We start from the raw sequence: 15413 nt of genomic DNA, 5'->3' as shown, positions 1-15413 counted from the left end.
CTAATATTTTAAGAAAACTCAGTGCCATCAGTAACAGTTAGGGGCTTATTTTCGAGTTTGTAAATTCGAATTTGTTCTTCTAAATCCAATAAACTTGCAAATGAAATGGTCGCTTATTTATTAATAAGGAAAACTCATCCAAATAAAAAATTTTGAGTTTACGCGCTTTAAAAACTTGAGTTTCAGAATATGGCTTGACTTTGCCAATGACAACTCTTATTGACTTCTATAGAAACTCTGAAGTTTTTAGATGGCAAATTTTTGCATTTGAATTTTCGGGTTTTTTGCACCTAATAAATACCAGACATTCGAGTTTTCGAACCATAACGTTAATTCAAGTTTTTAAAGTGCAAAAAATCTTGAATCAAGCAAAAAAAGACAAACTCGACCATTGATAAATCACCCCCTTATTGCCTGCTGACCAATCCATTTCCAAGGATCCAAGTCACACATTAACAGTGAAATTAATCAACTGGTTGAAGCAAATGCAACTTTATAGCTCTTTATGGCACACAAATGCCAACATGACACCCTTCCCAAATATTTTCAGCTTTATATCGAGACACAATGGACAATAAGCCTTTGTCCATGATGCTATCCTCCCAAAAGGCTATTTTGACAGATTTTCTTGCAGTACCATGAAAAACTGTTTGTATCAGAAAAACACAGCACACATGCATCAGAATACCTACACAAAAGTAAACCGGGGACAAAAAACATTCAGTTGTAGAAAAACATTAAAAAATTGTCAACACACCAGAGAAAAAGTAATTTCATACTCACACCTGTTTAAACACCAGAAAACAGTAATACCACTGACAGATATTTACTGGAGAGCTCATAAAAGTAGACAGGACCTGGGAGGGTGCTGTGTCCAATGAGACTAAGGTTTACCCCTTTGAAGAAGAGTTTAGTATATTTGAGGCGAGAGGGTTTAAAAATTCTTCCAGGAGAGAATGAAATAAAAATGTGTATTAGCGATGGGAAAACTAGAAATGAAATATTTGAGCTAGCTGACAGGGTTAATTGTATTCATAATAGAGATAAGCATTTTATCATATCTTGTCTCATTTCCCTCCTACAGCTAAATGCATATTAATTGTATATGTAATCCACTCTCTGTCTTTCCTACCAGAATATTTAACCTTGGGTTCACCCATCTGAAAAACATGTAACCCCACCTCTACAGTCTACAATGTTTTTCCTAAAGCTCTTATGGTGACAATTTGCTTATATTTTTGAGCAGAGCTTGACATAGCAGCAGATATAGTTAAATGCATACCCCTGAATTGTAACTGTAATTGTCACTAGTCGACACTGAAAGAGTTAACATTTAGCAGCAGTGGTCCCACGTGTGGGCGAGTCAAAGTAAGCTAATGTGCTTCGTACTTATTGGCTGCATCTTCACTCCTGACCACTGAAAAGGTAACACCAGTCATTACTGCTACCTGTACGGCTTTCATACTTGCAGCATGGCACCAACAGGTTGCTTCTTGATGGGAAGGTAAGTCATTTTTACTGTTATTACATTATTTTTAGTGAGTGTATGGTAAAACTTTGATACTGTGTATAAAATGTCATAATCCAAAACCTGTACATCAGGAAAAAACATGTTAAGTTTATTCATTGCTGATCCGAAGCACCTGCAACAAAGGAAACAAGAGATCCAATTGCCGGTAGCTTCCAGGTTCTAATTGTATACAGACCTGAATAATCTTGTCATTTGTTTTCCAGCAGTTACAAATCTTTATACTGCTGTGAAATACTAATCTATTAATTCTTCAGTTAAAGATGTTTGGAAGAGTGAAGAGAAAGATTAAATGATGATAAATTCTATATGTAAATAAAAGATCTCCACAAGCTTAATTTGCCAATTAAAGATACTGCTTCATGGAAAAATCTTTTTGAACATGAAGAATACTTTTTGACATTTTACTACAGATAATAAGCCTGTTGTTTTGTAACTTAATTTTATATGGCAATATGAGCTAATAATATTTTGAAAACTGAACTGCAATGAATAGTTAATTGGTTGGAGAAATTTCACTCCTCAACATCCATTGAAGTCATCTTATAGTCTAGACTAGTGTTTCTCAAACTACAGTATGAGGCTACATTTGCAAATGTGAATGGACTCCTTGCTTCCCATGTGTGCCAACTGACTCAAGGGAAGACTAAAGCTTTACAAATAATTAGGCTTAGACTAATACCCTTGTGTTTTGGGTTTTCCACCCCAAGGCCACCGTAAACCATGTGCTTACATTATGGATTACACCAGTGTTACCCCCAACTTCTTTTCTGTTGATTGAAATCACATGCTCTCACACGCTATCACGTATATAACCTAAGGGAACTCACCATGTACAGTATAATATAAAATTCACGACTCAAGACTGAACAGAAACAGGGGCACTGCAAAACGTCCCTTCTGTTAACTTTGAGAGGTGAAATTTTGATTTCTAAATCAGTCCCAATCTCCCTTCGACGCAAAAAACCCAAGGAGCGGAGTGGCAGTGAAAGGCAAAATCCCCAAGACCACTTCAGAGCCGAAACACCCCTGATTAGAAATGATAAATAATTAGACCTGTAGTATCAACATCTCTGACATTTCTGCTAATGTTTTCATGATTTCAGGAAACCCTTAAGCTTAGCTTCTCACTAATACTTAAAAGATGACCAAACAAGAAGGTGGGGAGCTGCTGTGGACAACTTTGCAGGCATGGTGCAGTAGGTTTTTTCGACTCCTGTGCTCTTTTTATATTAGCATGGTGAGTACAAATTACATTTTTTCATTGCATTCTGGTTCTTACATATAAAATAATTTTTTATTGTAAAATAATATGCTGGTTTTAGGAGACATAAGTAGCCCTATTTGCAATCTGAGCAGTGGCACATTAAATGTTTCATGGCTAGATGTAGAGAATGCAGGTTATGCCATTATAAAAAAATAATTAAGAACCCCTAGCCTAGAATTTAAAGACCATTTTTATCCTTGTAGTTTCATAATGTTGACCATGCTATATAGAGCAGGCCTATACTTACAGTTCTAACTTATATGTATTTGAACATCAAAATGTCACCAAATGACACAGAGATTTAATGAAGTTTATTGAGGTCTCAGCAAACTCTTCAGGACAGCCCCCTTCTTTCAGTGCTCTTACAGGGTGTAATTAAGTAAAGCATAAATTGCCAATTAATGGTGGCAAAGACATTAAAGATATACTACACTGTTAGACACAGTCTGTTTCTCTCTGTCTTGTCTTATGGGTTTACATTGCAAACACTCAATACTGGAAATCAGACAGGGCCTGAACTATGGGCAGGCAGAAGAGGCACTTGCCTAGGGTGCAATGGTAATGGTGGGGGGGGAGTGCTGAATAGTACCTCTTCTACCTGCCGTTATCTAGTTTCAGCCCATCTGCAAGTAAAAGCTACTCATTTGGAGGGGGGGATATGTGTTTATATTTAAAGGACATGTAAAGCCTACATTTGCCTACAATGTATATCAGTTTGGCACGTCTCCCCCACCCAAATGGCATCATTTGTACTGCATATATCCCTTCCTTTTGCCAGCACCATCACATTTTCCTAAAGCAAATAGCAGCATTCACCCAGTGGCCATTTTTTCTCTGATACATAATTAGATGGATTTAAATCTGCAAACAGCATACACACACACAGACCCTTATTCAGCATACATTTCATCAAGAATACAGGCTCTCACAGGCACAACTGTCTTTGCTAAAAGTTCTGCTTTGTTTGAGCACTGTAATGGTAAAGCTGAGCTCAGGAGAAAAAAATTGAAGCAGACAGCTAGAGCTGAGTTTCTATGGGAACCAGCAATGCCATCTCTTTACTGGCTGCTAGACTGGGGGGCGTGTTTAGTAATCTGAGCTTAGAACAACTGAGCATGCCCACAAGCCAACAGCCAAAGCAAATTCATGAGGGATGGGGCCAAGTGGGTTACAGGAGGAGAAGGAAATCGAAGTGATTAAAGGGATGTTGCAGCCTTCCTATTAATCCCTGGACAACCAGTGTGGCAGGTATTGAAAAATTTCAAAGAGGCTGTTCACTGATTAGATTTTTGTGGGTGGGGTTTACATGTCCTTTAATGCTACACATTTACAGATTTACTTTGCTGGAGGGTTTTTAGCACAAATTTAATTCTATTTGTACTTAACTGATACAGCAGGAGAGACATTCAGTATTTTTAAGGAGATCTAATTTTTTTGTTTTCTGCATGTTTTAGGACATCCATCTTACTCCTTCACTTTGAGTAAAGGTTCATTTGTGCTAAACCATGGTGGGAAAAAGACAGACACCCCTCTGTTCCACATGTCCAAATGTTCTGATACCAAGTCAAATTCCTGAATTCTGTATTCCGCCAAGGCATCAAGAAAAGAAGGGTCTAAAAACCAATACACTGTTAAGGTCAGACTATTTTGGGTCAGTTTTAGAATCGGAAAAACTTTACTTGCCAGAGACACACATAATCCAGGTGGAGGAATCGATAGGGGGAGAAAATACTAATGCTGACCCACAATCACAGGCTGCTCTGTCTTTACCTCACCTTCTCAAAACACAGACCTCCTATGGGTTTTGCACCTTGCTTGAGAGCCCAAATACCAGAAGAAAAGAATCGCTTTTTCATAGTGACCCTGCTGACCTGCCTCTGCAGGTGCGTAGATCCCATTCAAGTACAATATCATGTTGGACTGCATCCTGCAGTGAAACTTACATCAATTTCAAGTTGCAGCCACTGAGTATATCCGGCAGGTTTGACAGGGATCCAGTCTCTTCTACTGATTCCTCTCCTTTTAGCTCTCCTCTTTTGAAAAGGGCTCTACCAAACTCTTTACTGAAAGCCCTAAGCCAGGATAGCATGGTTTCCAAAGCATTAAGGGTAAACTGCAAGTCTTTTGCTACAAGAAATAACTCTCTGTCCACTGATGAAGATACTTCTGCTGACAGTAGTCCATGTGTTACTAGAAGGCCCTCTTATGATTGGGCACAGCATCTATCTACCCAGTCTAACATTGGCCTATTAGTATCTTTTAGCCAGCTTGCAAAGGATAGTACAGTAACCCTGGATACTGGAGGAATTTTAAGACTCTCTAGTGAATACCGATCTGAATGCATGAGACTCCGTATCCGACTAGTGAGTGCAGAAGGGCTTTACAAATCTTCTGTAGATTCTAAAAATATCAGCTGCTCCATATCCATATCCATTGTGCCTGGAAAGAACCAGAAACAGAAAAGCACTTTGATTCGTGGAAGTCGTAACCCAATATTTAATGAAGATTTCTTCTTTGAAGGAATGGAGCCACATGATTTATTCCAGAAGATATTGAAACTGAAAGCTTTAAACAGGACTTCCTATGTCTGGAAAGAAAATGTTCTGGGAAAGAGTAAAGTGCAACTTGTTAGTGTTTTACCAATCTAATGTACTTCATACATTACTTTTATTCATGCTGAATTGCATATTAAAATCGGTTGTTGTACATTTACACAACACTGATCTTAAACAGGAGTGTAAAATCATCTTTTTTTCTTAAATAAATCATTTTAGTGCTGATTATACTATGCAGATGACAACTTTCTTCTAATCCTGTTTTCTACATGTTGCAAATGCTGCTAATGTTATATGTTAAATATCACATTAACATTTTAGGGCAGTGTTTTTGTTATTTTACTGAATTCCAGAATCATTGCGGGCACCTGCTAAATAGTGCAATGCAAATTACAACAAATTCACCAACATGAGTGTGGCATAACTTCTACCATGCAGCATTAATAATAGCATGAACATATGTAACCCATGACAACTAATTGGCTCTTTGCTTTTTTTGTTCTACCTGCACTTTGCATCCCACTGAGTGCAAATAAGTTGCACGTGTTTAAGCAATCTCTGGCAATAACACCTACTCAGTGCAGGTGTTAATTCAGGGGCTCCCTTAAATTTTGCATCTGTACTTTGCTCATTGCTTACAGTTGCTTTACTCTTAATGCAGTATGTTGTTTTCATATATATATATATATATATATATATATATATATATATATATATATATATATATATATATATATATATACTTTTACTTCACCCTGGCTTATTTCCTACTCGCTTATCTACAGCAGTCCCAAAAAGATTAATTTCCTGGGTGATAATTTGCATAGCCTATAGGAGTGCTGAGAGTGTAAAGCAGCAGAAAAGGACTGTAGAAAGGTGATCCTTGGATGGATCCCAGTAGGGATCTGAACCTAGTGAGGGACAAAACTTGTGTTTTAGTTAGAGCTCAAGAGAGGTATATGCAATATATCACTTGATATTAGTTGTTACTGAGGCCTACAGTCTCATGTGTTCACACAAGTCAAGGACATCCCATGAGACAGTCTTATTGGTAGTTCTCCTTTAAGACAGCCTTATAGCTTTCTATCTGCTCCTTGTAATAATCATCATGTCTTGACACCCCATTTTTGTGTATTTGACACTCTATTTTCATGGCCATCTCGGATCCCATTTCAAAAAAGAATCAGTTTGCTTTTGTGAGCGTTAGCCTACTAACCCCTAGATCAGGGGTGGGCAAACTACGGCCCGCGGGCCACATCCGGCCCCTTGGCCTTTTTAATCCGGCCCGCCAACGACGCCAAGTCTCATCACGCGAGACTTGGTGTCATTGGCGGGCCGGAATTAAAGAGACGAAGGGGGTGTAACGCTGGCCTGGCCCTGCCCGCCCTGGCCCGGTCCGGCCCGGGGGTAAATAAATGTGGCCCGTGAGCCAAAAAGTTTGCCCACCCCTGCCCTAGATGAATAACAAATCAAACTAACTAAAGTCATTAGTGTGCACAGTGTCAATGCCTGACATTAATATGATATTATGCCATTATTACTAACAAGTGTTTAAAAAGTGCAGTGCTCTGCAGTATAAGGTTTTCTTTAAAAATGCTAGCACCTATCTATATAAGGGTCTCTAAATACTAATTAAATTACTTAAAGGGGACATATACCATAACTTTTTACAATGCATTAAACCATGTAAAATAATGTAAAATTGAAGTAAGTGCTTTTATTTTAATACCTTTGGGTTCAAATATGTCCATAACTGCTTGAAATCTGTGCTCTACCCAGACCCTTTGCAAGCTTCTGGTTTAGACTCTTCAGTATGTGGCTCAGAGCTGCCACCCTGACAGACTTCAGCAGAGCTACTTAAAGTGCAGTGAATATGCATAGGGTGGGCGGGGCTTAGCGATGTCACAGGCAGTCTGTTCCTGCTCTACTCACAAGCAGAGAGACACAGAAGGAGGAAAGTTAGTTATGACATCAGGCTATTGTTCTAGGTGCATTTGTGCTGTATATACAGCTGTCCTAATAGTATTTATTTATGTTGCCTAATATCTTGTTAAACTGGTGAAAGTTTACCTACCCCTCTGAGTTCCATTAGAACCACATGGTGGCTATACAAGTTAATTCAGAAACATTCTGCATGCAGAATTACATAGCCTTCAGTAGGTGTCACTGAAGATAAAAATATTCCTTCAGGTCCCTAGGCTTCCATTTGTCCCCAAAATAATGTGGGTCAGTTTTAGTCAGATCAGATGAGACTATTTAGACTTGTTTTGCAAGAGGTTTTAAGAAAGAGGAATTCAGTTAGAAACAATTATTTGTCCTATATCAACAATAACTTTACACATACTTTTTTCTTAACCCAATTATAAAATGACAATCCGTTTTAAACTTTATGTCCTGTTTGTATTTAATTTAACACACAGCATAGCATCCAGTAATATGAAAATCAGTCCAAACGATACAGACAGTATCTGATAATCTGACTCACAGGGACCATCCTTAGGCTGGCACAGTCATGCAACTCCTCTCTTGCCTTGTTCCATTGTGAAGTGATGGATTCTGTTATTAAAAATTCTTTTCTTAGTGGGAAGTGCCCATAGTTCCTATAACAATGGAAAAAGGTGTGGGAGGGGTTGCATGACTCTATGAGCCTTACAAGTCTAGAGGGACTTACAAGTCAAAGACTGATTATCATGGATCTGTCCAGTCTGTAGTACAGGTATGGGATCCCTTATCCGGAAACCCATTATCCAGAAAGTTCCAAATTACGTGTAGCCACCTCCCATAGTCTCCATTATAAGCAAATAATTCTAATTTTTAATAACAATTTCCTTTTTCTCTGTAATTATAAAACAGTACCTTGTACTTGAACCCAACTAGGATATAATTAATCCTTATTGGAGGTAAAACAAGCCTACTGGGTTTATTCAATATTCAAATGATATTTGGCAGACTTAAGTTATGGAGATCCAAATTACGGAAAGATCCCTTATCCAGAAAACCCCAGGTCCCAACCATTCTGGATAATAAGTCCCATACCTGTATCACATATTTACATATGTAAAAATAAAAGACATTTTAGGATAATTGAACTTGGGTAGATTTGAAGTACCTACGAGCGAGTGTCTTCTCTTCCTTCTTCTGTCTTTGCGCGCTTGTGCATGCGCAGTAGAATGAAAAGCCAAACTTTAACAAAAAACTCAGCTTTTTAACTCTACTGCACATGTGCTGGCCACGGGATTCAGAAGACAGAAGAAAGACAAAGGAGGAAACACTCGCTGCAGTTGCCCTGGGCTGGTGCGGTTTCCCCCTAACAGGGGCACCAACCCGAGGTAAAAGGTAAACGATTACAATCACTGAAGGGTGCCTAACATTTGGCACCTCCCAGTGATTTTTACCTTTCCTTCTCCTTTAATAAGAGGGCAAAAGGAACACCTGCCCAGGGCCCACTGGACCACCAGCCCCTGTCACACAGGACAGCACAACAGCAGTGGCCCACCACCAGCCTCAGTGGCCCCTCAGTGGGGGCCCTGCAGTTATTACAACTATCACATTATGAACATATAATGACCATGTGTATACTTTTTCCTAAAAAAGCAGAATGTCTGATTTAATTAAATTATTTACAAGAAATGTCTTGAGACATCTATTATTGGATATGTTGTCATTAGAACATAAAAGAACCTCTGTTTAAGCAGGTCACATGCTTATAGCATAGGGCTAAGTGAGCAAAAGCTATTCTAGATAGTTTGATCTGGCCTGATACATGGGATATATACACTATTTATAAGAAGGAGTTAATCCCCCCAAAAAAATACATTTTTCTGGCTAAATTATTCCTTTGGGTGAACTCTCCAAAAGTTCACCCCATTAAGGTGCACAACCTTAATGGCCTTCAGCTAACTAGAAAATTACAAACCAAAGTTACCTCATGAAATGAGAATAGGCTGGCACCAAATGGACCAAAAAAACAAAGATAATGGTGCAGTTAAAACATAATGGGCCCGATTTACTAAAGTCCGAAATAAGGAGTGCTATTTATAGCATGCGTTAAAAATCTTATCACTTCTTATTTTTCGCTCGATTCACTAAAAGGACACTTGTCATACTTAAGAAGCGATGTTCTTGGCGTTATTTATCTTGCGACAACATATTTTCAAGCAATATATTACGCAGCGCACAACATATTACGCAGCACGCGATATTTTACGCAGAGCGCAAAATTTTCATGTCTTCAGAAAGTAATGGTTACGTGGGTAATATATTGCGCTCTGCGTAAAATATCGCACGCTGCGTAATATGTTGTGCGCTGCGTAATATATTGCTTGAAAATATGTCGTCGCAAGATAAATAACGCCAAGAACATCGCTTCTTAATTATGACAAGTGTCCTTTTAGTGAATCGAGTGAAAAATAAGAAGTGATAAGATTTTTAACGCATGCTATAAATAGCACTCCTTATTTCGGACTTTAGTGAATCGGGCCCAATTTATTTAAAGAAAAAACATCTTAAACATAGAAGCCTGATGCATTCCATGCCTAAAAAGGTGCACTTAATCATAGGCTAAATATCTTTGAGATGGTTTTTCTTTAAATAAACATGTTTTAACTGAACCATAATCTTTGTTTTTTTGGTCCAGTTTTGTGCCAGACTATTCTCTTTTTATAGGTTAGCTATACTAGCCTAGATTGCACACAGAATTATCTTCATTTTATATTTTGTCCTATGAGTGGGAGTTGACATAGTGGTTGCTCTGCCGAGGAAATATAAAATACCAAGGGAAACTGAACTATGAAAAATGTGCCAGGCTGTTATTTTGGGTTGCTGCATGGTGACTTGGGCTGGGGTCAAAGTTAAGAAGAACCAATTAGTCATTCGCTCCATATTTCTTACCATCATCAAAAATATTGACTTTTCCAGTTATCCATTACAATTCCCATTGTACAATAAGTCAGTCAGTATGTGTCAGTCATTTTAAGAAAACTTTTCTATTGATATTCTGCTTGTGGAAGTGTAGGTAAAGCTTTCAGTCTATCCACTGATCTTACTGGCATGTCTGGAGTTAATGGAGTATCTCTTGTCTTTGTAGATTAAAATGCCTTTATTGCAAAATTATCTGGGGCAAATAACAACAGCAGCAACGTTTCAGGTCACATAAGACCTTTTATCAACCCGATGGAAAGTGGCCATTGGGGAACCTGCACTACTTCTAACTAATCACAAGGTTTGGTGCTGGCTACTACTCTCCAAATGGAGTTAATGGAGTGCCCATTGGCTGTTTCTACAGTGATTATACTGGCACAGCTGGAGTTAATATGCTGATTATCCATTTTTCTGGCACCTCTCGGGTTAATATACTTATCCATTTTCTGTAGTAATTATACTGGCACATCTGGGTTATGTTTTGTTAAAATGGGCATGGTGTTTCATCCTGCACAAGGCAGGATGAAATGGGCCCACTGATCTTTGCCCAGGGCTCACCACAGCCTTAAAATGCCCCTGCACTGGAACACTGCCCAGGCCATACTGCATAGAGCGTAGAGCACTCCCTTTCAGTATCAAAACACAACTGCAATCACTCTCTGGATAGCACTGTGATTCCCACCATTGATAAGAGGCCAAGCATGTTATAACACAGTCATGCCTTGGCCTAAGTGCAGCTACACGGAGTGAACATTTGAATCTAATAATCTTGCAAAAATACAGGCAAGCTGTTGTGTGTGTACTTAGAGATAAGTTTAGAGATGTAGGGTGGAGCAGAATTGAGAATTGCCTCAGGCAGCAACACCCCTGACAGCAGCACAGCGCATGTGCAGTGAATCAGCAGAAAAGAATATGGGGAGCTACTGGGGCATCTTTGGAGGCACAGGCTGTGGTTGCCTTGGGCTGGTATAGGAGCACAAAACATAATGTACAACATTTCTTCCTTAATTCTTCTGTTAACCTTTAGTTCTCCTTTAATTTTTGCTAGGATTTTCAGTACACATTGGAATGATGTCCGTGCCATCTTTTAAAGCTGATAAGAATTTAGTAGAACTCTCCTGTAAGTTTCAGTCTCTGAATACATTCGAGTGCACCCATATATAAGCCTTAGTGCGAGGTTCTATTCTAACTCTCCTGTAAGTTGACTGAGATACTAAAAGTAGTAACTTTTTATTTCTACTTATTTTCATTTTATTTCATCAAGAGTTCTAACTCTATCAAGGGGACAGGCAGAAAAAAAATTTAAGAATTTAAATGTATGCAGCTTGTGACTGAGCTCATTTGTCCATAAAGTTATCTCAAGCAGGGTGTTAATATATCTTTTTGCAAACGTGTATGTGTTTTACCTTACTGTAACTGACATTTCTGTTCTTAGATTCTTGGAAATGTGCAAATGATGCTTAGTCAGCACAGTTGTACCAGTTTGTGGAAAACATGCACATCTGCTGTTTTTCATCAGGGTTTCATTTTAGGTTTCAGAAAAAGAAGTAGAGCAGTTGCAGGCATCAGGCAATATATATAATCAGGCCCGGATTTGGGGAAAGGCCACAAAGGCCCGGGCCTAGGGCGGCAAAAATTGGGGGGCGGCATGCCGCCCCGCCGCATCAAAATATTAAAGTTTTTCGTGCATACGGAGCAATGGGGACCTCTCCCCCACTGCTCCGTATGTGATTGAAAAGGCCTGCGCATGCGCGATCGCAAGTTCGCGCATGCGCAGGGGGAGGTTTGCCGTTCGCCCATGCGCGGGGGGAGGTTCGCCGTTCGCGCATGCGCAGGGGGCGCGACAGAGAGGGGGCGGCCTCGGGGCGCCCGGCTAACAAATCCGGCCCTGTATATAATGTGTACAGGTCATTTGAATTTTCTGCTCTTTAATATCACAGCAGAATATGACATGAATTCAGCCTAAAATATTTTGTGGTAAGTACTGGGGAAAACACAGAATAAGTCATGGTGAGATCATGTCATACCTAATAAAAATGTCTACCTAATAAATAATATTTGATCATATAACATGATTATGGAGAAGCTTCCTTATCACTTATAGAGTATCCAAAGTGCTAACATTGTTTTAATTCACATTGACAATGAAGTAAGACAGCATACACAGATTAACTAACCCCATATGTGTCATGGCAAAACCATTGCATTCCTGTAATTGGCACTGGCTATAATAGGCATGGTTTTACTTGCCGATCCCTTCTGCCTACCCTGGAGATTATTGCTGTCCAGCTAATTGTAGACAAATATTCATATGAATTATAAAAATATATAATATAATAGTTTGCTGTGTGCCGTTTCTTAAAATCAATGTAAGTCAGAGGTTTGGCAGACATACTGCCGTATGATATGGGTGCTGAAGCTAAAAAAAATATCACTAGTCAACGCAGAGGGATATCTTCAAGAAATCCAAGCAAAACCTTATTTAGAGCAATGGTTGAATGAAACTGTATTTAAATTATGGACCTTAGAGTATCCTTGGGTAAAAGTTTCACTTGAGAGCAGATTCTGTGAGGTCTGAAACATGCAGTGCTATGCAACTCTAAATAACATTTCATGCACTGATTGCACATAACAATGTTCTCCAGTCAATGCTCCTTCAATATATGTTGTATATGAGGCAGAGACTCTAACTCACTGTGGGGTGAGCATTTGACACACTGTGATACCAAGTGATAAAATAATATAGAACTTTTTTTTGTTACTACTGATGCACAAAATGACACACGTCAATAAAACTGTACCTATGCTCAAATAATTCCTTTCTAGCTTCCAGATGATACAGCGGGTGGTAAAATACCCATGTGAACACATCTCCAATTTACCAAAAAAGAGACAACAGTGTTACATTGCCCTCAAAATGGCAAACACCCCAGGACTGTACCATTATTAATAGCATTATTTTTAAAATTATTAGGGGTTTATAATTTAACAACCAATGCATGTACATATTGAACACACATATCACATAGAAATATTAACTGGTTTAAGTGGTAAATAGGACCCTGCCTAATAGAGCTTATTAATACCAGTTACCTTGGTTTTTTTCAATTCTAAAAACCCAGGCATGTTAGCCTACACCTAGTCCGTGCCTAGTCCTTGTCCCCTTCACTGCCACATGTCCCCCCCCCACCGCCTGTATGCCCATATTACCACCCTCCCTCAGTCTTTAGTGTGGGCTCAAGCAGGCATTCTCACGCACACGGGGGCTGGCTGGCTGGCTGGGTTGCCTAGGGCCCAACGCTGATTGAAAACTTTAAGAAGTAAAAATCATCTTTACAATTCTTACAATAAAAATATTTTTTTCCTAAATATCTGTTGCAGGCGAGTATCCAGACTTTAATTGTAAGGCCCATTATATATTTATACCCAGTGCCCATATGCCCACTTGTCTTATCCCATATTCCCACTTGGGCAGTGTGCTTTCATAAATGAAATCCTTCATCTTCTGCCTTTACCTAACTAGAACTAGGAGTCTAGAGAATGTCACTTTTTTGTGCTGACACAAAAGGGAGGGTAAAAGAAAGTTCATTCATCGCTATATTGTGGTGTAATAAATTGATTGCAGCTCCCCAAATTGATCCACCCTGCCAGATCCTCCAAGTAAACAATCCTATAGAGAAGCGTATAAAACAAACCACTGGTGCAGTACTTTCAATAAACTAGATTAAAGGAGAACTACCCCCCTTCAATAAAAGCCCCCTTAACTGGCCTGCCTCAACCCCCCTCTTCTCTCCCTTATCGCATACTCCGACACAGACCCTGCTTGAGCATGCACAGTTGAAGCTGATTTCCTGATTGCCCCAACTGCGCATGCTCAAGCAGGGTCTGTGTCGGCAGTTAGACCTGAAGCTTCTACGACTGAACAGAAGATGGCGCCCAGGTACGCAGCTGCGATACTCTGCATTTTTTGGTTTGGGTTTGCCACAGGGGCAGTTTTTTTAATTACAGACTATCCGATAAGGGAGAGGTGAGGGAGATTGAGGCAGGCCAGTTAAGGGGGCTTTTATAGCTAGGGGGGTTTAGTTCTCCTTTAAAGTGCAAATGTGCCAATATTATTGTTAATTTCCTTAAAAATGTGAGTGCTCAAATATTTTTCATGCAAACCCATGTACGTGTAGGTGATCTAAATATCATACTCACCGATGCTTATATAGATAGGCCAAACATCAATCTTCCATCAGAGACCTTCTGTGTATCCTGTGGGGATACCCCCTGAAAACAAAGTGCATCAAAATAGTGTAATAAAGTTTTAAAAATAAATAAATAGAACCCCAAATGGCATACTCACAGAGATTAATATAAGCATTGAATAAAAATTCTTTAAAATCCTGGAAACTTCTGAGATCCTCTACGCATTTCATGTGGTAAGCCACACTTCCTCAGGATACACAGAAGGTCCCTAATGAAAGATTGATGTTGGCCTGGCTATATATGCATCTGGTGAGCAGGTGATTCAGACAGGGTGTGATATATAGATCACCTACACCTACCTGGGTGTGCATGGAAAAGATTTGAAAGTTCATATTTTTAAGGGAATGAAGCAATAATATTGGCACATTTGCACAAAAGGGAGGGTATATGCAATATCGACCATTCCAAAAAACAGGCAACAAGCATGGCAGTTCACAACCACTATTCAGGTAGATGGAGAATTCCAACAATAGGTTCACACAATACACAATTCCATGTGCAGCCTTGTATAAAACATCTTTGCAGTTCACATTCATTAGTAAATAAGTTAATAGTGTATTAGTCCCAAACTAAAACAATCAATTAGAGGCTCCATTTTGTGTGAACAAATATAGTACAGGTATGGGATATGTTATCCAGAATGCTCGGGACCTGAGGTCTTCCGGATAAGGGGTCTTTCTGTAATTTGGATCTCCATACCTTAAAGGAGAGAAGGAAAGGCTAAGTCACTTGGGGGAGCCAAAATGTTAGGCACCCCCAAGTGACTTTAATCGCTTACCTCGTACCCCGGGCTGGTGCCCCTGTCAGGAGAAAACTGCACCAGCCCGGAGTAGCTGTAGCAAGAGCTTCCTTCTTCCGCATTTCTTCTGCCGGCAAAATCCCTGGGCCGGCG

General features: G+C 39.4%; 1 protein-coding gene and 1 long non-coding RNA gene across 2 annotated transcripts; one reads left to right on the top strand and one right to left on the bottom strand.

Annotated features, from left to right (window-relative positions):
* The first annotated feature begins 1562 nt into the window (after positions 1-1562).
* Positions 1563-5580, top strand: LOC100496007 (C2 calcium-dependent domain-containing protein 4C). Its single transcript, XM_004916494.4, has 2 exons — positions 1563-2768; positions 4250-5580. The coding sequence occupies exon 2, from the start codon at positions 4301-4303 to the stop codon at positions 5441-5443; it is 1143 nt and encodes a 380-aa protein (XP_004916551.1). The 5' UTR covers positions 1563-2768; positions 4250-4300; the 3' UTR covers positions 5444-5580.
* On the bottom strand, positions 5312-15126 carry LOC105947763. The gene is made up of 3 exons (XR_001171217.3): positions 14619-15126; positions 14471-14542; positions 5312-5398 (listed from the first exon to the last, which is right to left on the bottom strand). It is a non-coding gene; the product is annotated as an uncharacterized LOC105947763 (long non-coding RNA).
* Between the last annotated feature and the right edge of the window lie 287 nt (positions 15127-15413).

Source organism: Xenopus tropicalis, chromosome 3 (assembly GCF_000004195.4).
Source record: "Xenopus tropicalis strain Nigerian chromosome 3, UCB_Xtro_10.0, whole genome shotgun sequence".
NCBI classification, from domain to species: Eukaryota; Metazoa; Chordata; class Amphibia; order Anura; family Pipidae; genus Xenopus; species Xenopus tropicalis.
The sequence above is the reverse complement of the archived record's forward strand: the minus strand, read 5'-3'. Positions and strand labels throughout refer to the sequence as shown.

Coding starts and splice junctions, on each gene's coding strand:
- LOC100496007 (XM_004916494.4), top strand. CDS start 4,301: ATGGTGGGAAAAAGACAGACACCCCTCTGTTCCACATGTCCAAATGTT.